This window comes from Ammospiza nelsoni, chromosome 5 (assembly GCF_027579445.1).
Source record: "Ammospiza nelsoni isolate bAmmNel1 chromosome 5, bAmmNel1.pri, whole genome shotgun sequence".
Lineage (NCBI taxonomy): Eukaryota > Metazoa > Chordata > Aves > Passeriformes > Passerellidae > Ammospiza > Ammospiza nelsoni.
The window spans coordinates 47,218,189-47,229,071 of NC_080637.1; the positions used below are offsets into that span (position 1 = coordinate 47,218,189).

The window sequence follows — 10,883 nt, forward strand, 5'->3', positions numbered from 1 at the left end:
GTTAAGCAGTCTGGTATGAGGAAATTCCAGAGCTGAGCACATTTATAAGCATGTGATATGATCTTTTATTTTAATTGCATAATCTTATGTTCTGTCTTTTTTTTTTTTTTTTTTTTTTTCAAATCTGTTTAGATTTGCATCACAGTGGTGTGGTGATGCTGAAACAGACTGCTGGCTGGAATAACCTGCCCACCCTATGGAGCATTACATAAATGCTCTCAAAAATAGACTTCTTGTTCCTCAGATCTCCAAGCTGAGGCTCTGGATCTTACTGTCTGAGTGAGATCTGACTCAGAGAAAATAAGACTCACTAATGAGTACTTACAGCTGCAACCACAACTAATGACAGCTGCATTTTAAACTTCAAGATAAAATGTTAAGTACTCTGGAAAATCAAGTATTAAAGACCTAAAGGTGGTGGGTAGTCTCAATTTGCCTAACTCTCAAAATCCCATTTATAAAATAGAAAAGTGCCCCACAAAACACAGAGTGATATTGCCAGGGTACATTTTTTAGCCTACACCTTATTGATCAATACCATAGGAAAATGTGAGAGTGGCTTGATACTGAGTGAGATGCTGATTTGAAAACTGTTGGAGGATGGTAATTTTGCACTAGTGCTCTTCAGGTCTCCTGAAGAATCCAACTTTGGGGTTTTTAAAAAGGTTTTTAAATTTTATGTTTATTTATTTTTAACTGAGACTCTTGAGGCAATTTAGATGGGGAAGTGGTGAAGGGGGGGAGAAGGAAGCAAGTCAAGTGCTTCTCACTTTTCCTACGGTTCATTCTTCTTTTCTTGCAGAGATTTGGGTTTAATTAACTTTTTCACTAGTCAGAAACTGGGGTCAGTGAGGATGGGACTCAAAATTTGGTTACGGCATTAAGTAGACATAAATACATGAGAAGATGTTTTTCTGGCTTTCAAAATGTGGTTGGGAAAGGTTGTGTAAAAAGCTCTCACAAAGGGAGTCCTGGACAACTCATATTTGTATCTCACAGGATAGAGAACATTCAAAAGACAAAAGACCTTCAATTGGACACCCAGTAACGAGTTGCAAGGAAAAAACTCCAAAGATGGCATGAAAGAAAACACTTCCAAGGCTGAGATTTGACCGCATAACACGAGAAGGCAAATGCACTTGACCAACTTGAAACCCCTATGGACACCTAGAAAGTTCAGCAACAGAAAGAAGCAAGAGGGGATGAGTGTTTGCAGCTCTGTCTGGCAGCCATGGCACTGAGAAGGAACTAAGTGGCATTCACATCTCAGCAATCCTTTGCTATAGGGTAGAAAACATGCTGACATTCATTGGCACTGAGTCCTAGAAGATGTAGCTGGCCAAAAGATTTCAGCCTGAAGGAAACCATGTGCAACACTTTTGGGAGAATATACCAGTCATCACTCAGGAAAAAACTGCTTCTCAGATGATATCACAGTCAGTCTTTATTGCCTATTGTTTGGAGATAAATAGCTGTTTTTCTCTAATGAGACATGGTAAGTGACTTTCAGGGCTTTCCCCAGGAAAGGAAAGGATTTCAGAAAGAAAAGCTAAGTCATCTGCCTTTCCCTGGCTATATTTTGTAAGCAAGTCAGACTACGTTCTTAAGATTTTTAAAACATTTTTTATTAATTTTTATTCCTTTTGACATGTTTTTATAGTAAAATAACAGAGAATAATGTATTACAATGCATATAGAGTGAAGTCCTTCAACAAGCTGCTTTAACACATTTGCTTTCTTGCACCATAGCCATCTCTCACTGAAAAATGGAAGTTTCAGGAACTATGGCTCATTAGAAAAAACTCAGAACCTCAGAAAAAGCAACCATGAGTGTGTTTTAAGACTCTTCTTCTAAGCCTCAAAATTCCTTACAAGTAAAGGAATGAATGTGATTCCTATTAATGAATAGAAATGATTTTTAAAATAACTAACAAACTGTGTTGGCTCAAAACACCCGTCTTCTGATACAGCTCATCAGCTAGGTATGAGAACTGGGTTGTGTGTGCATTCCTGCTGGACTCCTCTAGGAAGGAGAATGGGGAAGTTCTCTGAAGGGAACTGGGGCTGTGGCAATCAGGTGGGGAACTACACCAGGACCTGATTTGCTAAAACCTCAATCCCTGGACTAAGGAGAATTTTGCTTTTACCTCAGTTTTTTCTGACAAGGTATCTCACTGTCTGTGGACTGTTTTCCCAAGGTCTGGGATGAAAAGGGAGCAAAATGATGAATTAGAATTTCCTTCTCTTGTTTTTGTTGAGTTTAAAAAAGGGAAAACTCAACTAAAATAGAGGCAGCCAGCTTGAAAGATTTAAAACTGGATCTAATGGGTCTGTTCCCAGAGAGAAGAGGACAGACTGAGAAGGTGGAAAAAGGATCATATGTAACAGGATGGCATAACGGGAGGGAGAGCATGAGAGTATTGCCTTACAAGCATTCACATTTAAATGCAGAAGGAGAGGGCTAGTACAGGAGCTTGAAAAAAAAAAGAAATCAGTTCCCTATAGTAAAAGCTAAATAAAAGGTCATTTATATAAAGAACATTTAGGGAAAGAAGAAAAGCATTAGAAGGTGACAAAGGCAGGAGAAGCTGGAAGCAGGTGGAAAGGACAGAGTGCCTCTGGCCAAGGAAATAGCTGTGGGTTGCAATTAGCTAAGTGGTACAGGGCTCTGCGCTGCGGTGGTGCTGCGGCTCTGAACACTCCACGCTCACTGCTGCGTCTAACGGCACCAGGGCTGGATAATAAAGGCTGTACTCTGGACTGCCAACAGGAATTCATTCCCTTTAGCTTTGGTGCCCCAGCTATATTTTAACTGAAAACTGCGAGCTTTTATTTCTGGAATAACAGTAGCAGATAACTACAGCACCACCATGGATTTATAGCAATGCTTTTTGCGTGGGGATCAATTGTTTAGACGGGATTTGCTCTCCTCTCCACAATCACTCCTTGCTCCCATGAACATGTTCAGCCTAGGAAAGATAAGATAGGGGAAGGCAGTTCTTATGCAATGAGGCTTCTTAAGCTAAAAGCAATGACTAAAAATTCCACCTCCTCTTATGAATACTATGTAGCTACAACAAACTTGCTCCTTGCCTGCAAACAAGCCAAAAGCCCTTCCCTAATGCCAGGGGATCTCGGTGCCTTCCCTGAACGTTTGAGTGGCTGTGGGTGCCTCACCACTGGGCAGCACTCACTGCCAGAGAGCAGCAGACACAGATCGATGGGGTTAAGTGGATTTCTCTGTGCTTGTCTGCATGTACACATCCCGCCCTTCCCCTGCCTCCCCGCCTGCTCTGCTCTTACTTCTCTCTGGGGACACCGCTTGCCTGCTTGTCCAAACAAGCTCCAGAGCCTGAAATTGCCAGGGAGTGAAGAGAGAAAAGCCTTCCTACTTACGAGGGGCAGGGTGAAGGGAGACTTGTCCTACGCTAAATACAGGGAAGAGAGAGCAATTACTGCAATATCATTTTCTGCTGCATGTGGCAGGATTGCTGGCACAGCCTGGTGACAGATCATAAGAATTCTCTGTCTTAATAAGCAGCAAGCATGTCCTGGAGAGCAAATGTCTCATGTAAATATGTATTGGCATGGGGACAGGTGTCACACAGGGCTTCCCATCAAAGGAGAGGAAATACAGCATCATTTGGAGGGCTGCTTCTTTGGAACTGCAACCACAAAGGAATGAATAATAGGATTAATTCACTTAGCTATTGATCGCAGATGCACACATTTTCATTTAACATTATGAGAACAGCCAGAACCTCATGGTTCATAGCCTGTGGGCAGCACAGCAGAGACAGCATTTGCAAGCCCTTTTCCCCATTTGCTGATGAGGTAAATCTTAGCAGCACGTTCCTTATGGAAGCTGCTGGGGAAGGATCTCCTATGGAAAACAGCCTAATGTCTGGACTGGTGTGACTCTAATGCTGCTCTCTACAGATGTACTCTGAGCAAATAATTGGTGGCCCAAATAACACGGGGATCTACCCATGGAAATTCTATATAGAAAGCTGAAGAAAGGGAGGGAAGGAAGAAAACAGAACAGGCTGATTTAATTCTGTCTGGACATACATGCACACAATATCTCAGCTAATCAGGGAAAAAGTTCAGATACAGCCTCCCCGTATCGCCATAAACATTGAAGACCTATGACAGTGAGAGAAGAAAGAATATGGTGCAGGGAGACATTAAGACATTTTTCAGTGGTTTCATCACATGGAACATGAGGTCTGCTCAGGGTCCCAAATAACTTCTTTGCCAAATTAACCTGCAAAGTTAAGTTTCTCATAACTAGCTCTTACAAAACCACCTTGCCCATAAGCAAGCGGATGCAAGGGCCAAAAGTAAGTGTCAAAGGTGGTAAAGACCATGCTGGGATCTGTGGAGTCACCAGGTGACACCAGCAGAGATGCTGACACCTTAGATGATCCCGAACTGGGCCAGCTCGTGCAGTTCCAGATGGCTGAAAGCTTCCCATGGGCAAATCACGGTGATATCTGCAAAAGAGAGAAAATGACAAATGTGTTCTCGTAGCCCAATGCACTCCTTGGATTTATTTTTTATTAATGGAAAGGCTGATTTACTCAGGAAACATTAACAAAAATGAGATTCCGTTTGAAGGTTAAATGGGCAGATGAGCATTTCCAATCTGGTACTACCTGTCAGACCAAACCAAATCAGTGTACTTTCTCTCTGTGAGCAAAAGCAAGCCAGCAGTTCCTAGTCTCTTCAGTGACTAGGTAAACTGGTGTAGAAGTTAATTCCAGTTATGTGGATTCTCCTGTTCTTATAAATTACCTGTAGCCAAACTGTGATCTCCTTGAAGACATGTGCAGTTTTAGATCAGATGCTGAATAATTTGGCCTACAATATTCAGGATCTGTAACTCTCTCTTCATCAAAACTTCAAAGTTCTGACTGGCTACAGTTCATCCAATGCATTCTTCTCAATCCCAGATGGGTACATAAAATTCTTAAAATTAGGATTCTGATGACAACACAAACACTTGACCATCTGGGATTTAGTTTCTGTGATTTTTTGGTATTAATAGCTTAGCATTTAGCATTTATTTGAGAATCTCATGCTGCTGAAATTCTTAGCCAGAGTATTACCAGAAAACAAACAAGCACTTCTGCAGCCCAGTGTAGGTAGTCTGAAGCTGAAACATACACAAATAGTCTTTTCTTCACATAGTGTATAAGCATGAATGTGGCAGCTTGGGCAGGCAGAACTAGTCTTCAGTGGTGACCTTGAGAGCTGCAGACAGGTCAGGGGAACAGAGGCCACCCCAGAATCCTCTCCCATGATCAAGTTAGTCTACGCTAGTGCTAAAGCAGGGCACGACAACATCCTGCAGAGCTTACCTGTGCCCAGCCCCTCCATGCCTGGGATGTCATCTCCAAACCTAAGAGAGAAAAGAGCAGGTAAGGAGTGAGTTTGGGGCAGCAGCAAGGAAAGGGGAGATGCCCCAAGCCCCCAACCAAGGAATAAGAATTGTGGGTAGGGAGCAGAAGAGGAGCAGAAGAGAAGCAGCTCCAGGCTGGAGAGACGAGGGGGCAGAGGGAAGCCATCTCCTTGCCCAAGGGACGATGCACAGAAGCACAATGTAGCAGCGGGGAGCGATTCAACTAGCATGGTTTCTTTTCTCTCCACAATTCCCTTACCCTCTTACTCCTTTTTTGGGGGGCTTGCTCTTGAACTGCCTTGTCTGCCTCTGCTTGAACTTGGGGGGCCCCTTGCGCGGTGTGGTGGGGCCAGTGGGAGCATCGCCCGTGCTGAGGTTGGCGGCCGGGGTCTCGCTCATCGCTGGGCTGTGGGCAGCAGGCACGGGCCTCTCTCAGATCCCTCTGTCTGCAAGATAACAGCAAGGGCTGGCACAACGCTCTGCTTATCTCTTCTAGGCATCAGTAGTCAGATGACAGAAGTATGGAAAATACAATTGTGACAGGATTAAAGATAATGGTATTATAGATAAAGAAAGATTGTAATGAGTACAAATTAGGCAGGGTAGTGCTGCCTTTCATCTGGCATGCTGGAATTAAGATGCCAAACAAAGAGCACTTGAGCTAAGGCCAAAAAGACATTTACCCCATGGTGCAATGTCTTGCAGAGCCATGGAGACTAACACCTCCTCTTGCCTCAAACACAGTTGCAGTCTTGGAGACAGGTTGCTGCAGAAGTTTGCCCCATAATTTAGGTAAAATTGGAAGTTTAGTGCCAATGATGGAGTTTTTTAATAGCTAGCTTTGAAATAGCATTGCTGAGGTTTTTGCTTACTGCTTCAGGACCTGACTACTACAGGAGCCATGAAGACACAGGTATGGCTTAGAGAAATATTCTGTCCTTGGGAATCACCATGATATACTTCACCTGTTCTCATACTTGTGCCTAAGCATTACCTTTGGAACACTGATGGATGTGGGACACTGCGCTGGAAGGGTCCTTTGTCTGTGTAGAGCTGCAATTAGGGCCCAACATTTGTCAATACCAAACTCATGGGAAATAGCACAAGATTGTTGCAAGATTATGCAGAAGGCTAAGGCATCACACTGGAGACTACCTTTTAGGCAGAAGTTTATTTCACAAATTTCTCAGGATTTAGAGGAATAAAGCCTGTAACTTTGCCCAGGATATGCCCACTTTGGTATTTTTGAGCATTATATTACATGTGGTGACCCCACTTCACTACACTGTACATGACCCAAACTCCACAGGGGATAAATAGTTATCAAGGAGCAATTTCTGTTTAGGAGACATGTCTCCTGTTTTAGACAGCAAAACTGCTGCACTCTGAGCCTTTTGCTTCCTTCCCAGAGAGGACAGCTATAACTCTCCCCAGTGCCCAAAGGGAAGAAACCAGCCCTTCATCAAATTTTGTGCTAATTAGTATGCCATTAGTAATATAATGGTCTGAACAAGTGCAATTATGGATAAAAATAAATGTAACTTCTTTCTTTCTTCCTTGAAGTCACGTTTTCCCCATGACTATTATATATCTCCTATCTCCAGGTGATGTAATCGCTGATGGAATTAACTTCAGGATTTGGTTCTGAAGACTAATCTCATTAGGTCACCATAGTACTCTGGCTTAATCCCCAACATCACCTGCCGTGACACTCTGGACTTCTAATCTCAGCACTATAAATGTCATCAAAGATTTCTTTCCTTATTCTAAAGAGAGTTCATTCCTTTATCCTGAAATAGCCAGAGCATTGGAAAGCAAATCCTTATATACAAGGAGAAAGATCATCTGAGCAATCCTCCTGTGTCACTTCCACATCCATGTAAGGTGAAGAGCCATATTTCTGTATGTGTGGCAGTCTGGAAATACTTCATCCAGAGCATCTTTCCATCTGTGGTGGCAGTAGGATGGTTCCAAATGATGGCACCTAGAGGCAGGCTAGTTCTTCTGTCGCGTGTGGTCAGGCTTCTGTCTCAGCTGTAATATCTCAAGCAGGAGACTGGACAGGTTCCAGCAGCCCCAAATGGAGCAGCAGATGGTTGTGTCTGAAGCTGCAGAATGCACAGATGCTATTCCCCCGCGTGTAACACAACGCTTCCTAAGCACACTCTGTGCCCACAAACACAAAGACCAGCTCAAACCCTGGAAGTTACTTATTTGGCTGCCTTCTCTGCAGTGCCTGAACAGTTGCCCAGTATTTACAGCTTTTTCTTTTTTCCTCACAGCATGGTGGCAGGACAGGCAAACACTGTCACCTTCTTCTTTAACAGAATGAGAATGGAAGTGCAGTGATAGGTATGACCTGGACTGCACTGCTGGCAGGAGAGGTGAAATCTTTTGACTCACAGATTTTTAGGGCCAAACTGAGAGATAAAGGCATTTTGCCTCCAAAACAAAGACAGAATTTTGTCCCTTTCTGTTACTCAGTATGGGAGGAATTCAGATGATACTGCCCTACAACAAAATGCTTTGCATCAGAAAGCTGCTCCATAGCATGTCTGCTAATGTGCCAAAGTCTATTACTATGTCTCTTTCTCAGATGCAATTCTTACCAGTAGGTTTGTCTGTCTAAGTGCTAGACCCCACTCCTGAACTAAGAGGGACATGCATCCACTTTTAAGCACCTTGTTACTTGGCACCCTTATCAAGGGCTACTCCCAAAAGTACAACAGAAAAAACAAACCAGATAACAGATTTCCATCACGTAGGAATGACATCCAAAACTTGAAAGATGTATTTGTGCTCCATCTCCTGCTGAATTCCTGCCCTGCTTCAATAACCTCTGCTGTGCACTGGCATGTTACCTTAACAACAAATATGTCTTTGAGAGTCAAAACCTCTTGAGTCCTCGAGTCCACATTTTGTCTCCAACTTCACTCAGTAGAGAAATAGCTAATGGGGAGATTCAGCCCTTGAAGTTTCTTTTTGCCCCAGTCTGAAGTAGTTGTATCCATTTACCAGATATTCAATAACCTAGGATTTGGTAGGAAAAAGGATCTGCCCAAATCACACTTCATCCACTCTCACCTGCATGAATTCAATAAAGAGCACTCAATGAAACTTTTAGCTAGGGACATTTCTAACATTAGGGACAATTCTAACTTCTTCCCTTCTAATCTCCCTCTACTTCTAATTCTCTCCATGCATCACTACAAAATGACAGAGGATGGAAAGCAACCTTGATGCCACACAACATCTTTCCTCTTACCACTGAAATCAAGCTGCCTTCCCACCATGGAGCTGGCGGGACTTGCTTGCCACCATTAGAGTCAAAGAATTTTCCATTCATGCTGGAGGGGGCCCTGTCCCAGAGCATGGAAACTGCCCCAGTTCCCACACCTTGGGAACAAACTGCCCCCACACAGCCAGACAAGCACCCCAGGATCACAGACATGATAGAAATGCCAATGGCAGCTTCTTCCCATGGGAATTTCACAGCCTTTTGTCTTACCATACCTGGTTACTTGGGATAGTCCTTGGTACTAGATCAAACAGGTGGCTTGACAAAGGTTCTGAGTCTCCTCTAGATCTCTGCAAGTGCTCTGCTGCCTTCTCCCAGTGTTTCCTGGTCTGCCAGAGCTCCTTTGCTCCTGCCAGCAGCAGCACACAGCTCCTGGGCAAGAGCTGATGGCTGTGGGTGCAAAGACTGTTGAGGCATAAAATCCTCTGCCATGCACTTCCTCTGCTCCCTCTGACGAGGTGTTACCTAATTGCCCCTGACAGCATTTCTGCTCAGTCGAGGGCTTAATCCTCTAGGTAAGAGCTTTGCTGGCATCTGAATGCTAATTATACCTAATACACATTAATGGGCTTATCTCAGTTGCGTCAGAAATCCCACCTCGGGGTTGTTGGCCAGGTTAATCATCCTTCTTTTAGTTTTATTTAAATTCAAAGGGGCTTGAATACTACTGACGAATGCTGACTCTTTAATCTGCTCCATCCTTAATCTCTGACTCCCTGTGGAAAATGTCTCTGGCAGATAATGTAGATGCATCACTTGATCTTCTTTTCTCTTTTCAGACCGTTCTGGTTCTGGTGTAGGAACTTATCTTCCCCTGTCCAAAGCTTTCAAAAATACAGGTTCCTCCGTGTGCACTTGTCTTACACTGCCTCAGGGTGTCAGACACAGAACCTCCATGAGCCATGGCCCTCCATGCAGACACTCTTCTGTGAGTAGAGAGGAACCAGGGGGAAACATCCTTGTGCTCACATTCTCTTTATGGGTTTCTTGCATGCTCAGATCTTGGCCTCAGGAGAGCCACTTGCACCATCCTTTCAGGCTTTTGTCAGGGAGTATCAAATCCAGGGCCTTTGAGGAGTCTCACAGCTCCAGCCTCAATGGCTTGAGGTGGCTGATCATAGTGATGGGAAGAAGTCCACGCAGGTTCATCCTTTTCTGCTCCTGTGTCTTACACAGGATTTCAAATCTTTTATTCTGGCAGCAGTTTTAAGACCAAGAACACGTGAAAGAGGATGCACTCTAAGAGACAGAAACTCATTTCCAGTAGAACTATATTCCCAAGTGGGGATCACTGGAAAGACTATCCCAGTTGAGAGAAGAGATTCAGTGACAGCAGAGGTACAGCACCATGTTATGACCTCCTCATTGCAGTGCCCTGCAGGTGTGGCTGGGCACTGGGGCAGGGAACACCAGCTGCCTCTCCCAGCTGCTCCCTGGCAGCCCCACAGTGCTGCTCTCAGCAGGCTCAGCCAGCTGAGGACACAAACCAGGGGGGTTCCAGGGAGCCCCAGCCCAGGGGTTCCTCAGCAAGAGGAACTGAGCAGCCCCTGCTTGTACAGCCAGGTTTGAGACAAACCCCTGCAGCAGCACCTGCCCTAATGATAGAGGAAACAAAGCAACCACGCAAGAATCACATCTCCCTCTCCCAGCTACTCGATCTGTTCACACCCTCCAAGCACCAACATCCAAATTTTTTCCCCCATGGAGTTTTATCTGGACTTTTCTCTCCCCTGGGTTTTTCAGCCAGTTCCTTTTCCATCCCACTGCCCCCCTTGCTATTGCCTTGAGCTCCCAGGGAACACTCACAGTGCCAAGGGCTCCTCTTGCAAATCATTCAACTCCCGTCCTCCAGCCTGGGCAGGAAGAGTCTCGAGGTGTCCCTTGTCCTCCAGATATACCCTGCCACCAGGTGACATCAGGCCATGTCTCGTGGGCGGTGTCTGCACGGCAGGGCTGGAAGGGGGGAGCACTGTGGGACCAGGGCTGGGCAGGCACAGCTCCGGCAAGGTCTGGAGGAGCAGCAGAGCCTCAGCACACTCCTGAGGGGTGATGTGCCCCTTCCTGCAAGAATGTTGTTTCTCTGGAGCTTCTAGGGGACATCTCTGGAGAAGCAAAGAGAAGTAAAGAAATAACCTGCCCTTTGAGGGGTGCTGCTTCTTGGAAACACAAGTGTCTGCACAT

General features: G+C 44.7%; 1 protein-coding gene across 1 annotated transcript; it reads right to left on the reverse strand.

Moving 5' to 3' along the window:
* Nucleotides 1–1,600: 1,600 nt before the first annotated feature.
* Nucleotides 1,601–10,594, reverse strand: PDE6H (phosphodiesterase 6H). Its single transcript, XM_059471605.1, has 4 exons — nucleotides 10,509–10,594; nucleotides 5,664–5,850; nucleotides 5,364–5,404; nucleotides 1,601–4,496 (listed from the first exon to the last, which is right to left on the reverse strand). Exons 2-4 carry the CDS (start codon nucleotides 5,801–5,803, stop codon nucleotides 4,420–4,422), a joined length of 258 nt encoding a protein of 85 aa, XP_059327588.1. The 5' UTR covers nucleotides 5,804–5,850; nucleotides 10,509–10,594; the 3' UTR covers nucleotides 1,601–4,419.
* Between the last annotated feature and the right edge of the window lie 289 nt (nucleotides 10,595–10,883).

Coding starts and splice junctions, on each gene's coding strand:
- PDE6H (XM_059471605.1), bottom strand. CDS start 5,803: ATGAGCGAGACCCCGGCCGCCAACCTCAGCACGGGCGATGCTCCCACT. Junction 5,405..5,663: donor CCCAAAAAAGGAGTAAGAGG/GTAAGGGAATTG, acceptor TTTCTCTCTTAG/GTTTGGAGATGACATCCCAG. Junction 4,497..5,363: donor CATGGAGGGGCTGGGCACAG/GTAAGCTCTGCA, acceptor TCTCTTTTGCAG/ATATCACCGTGATTTGCCCA.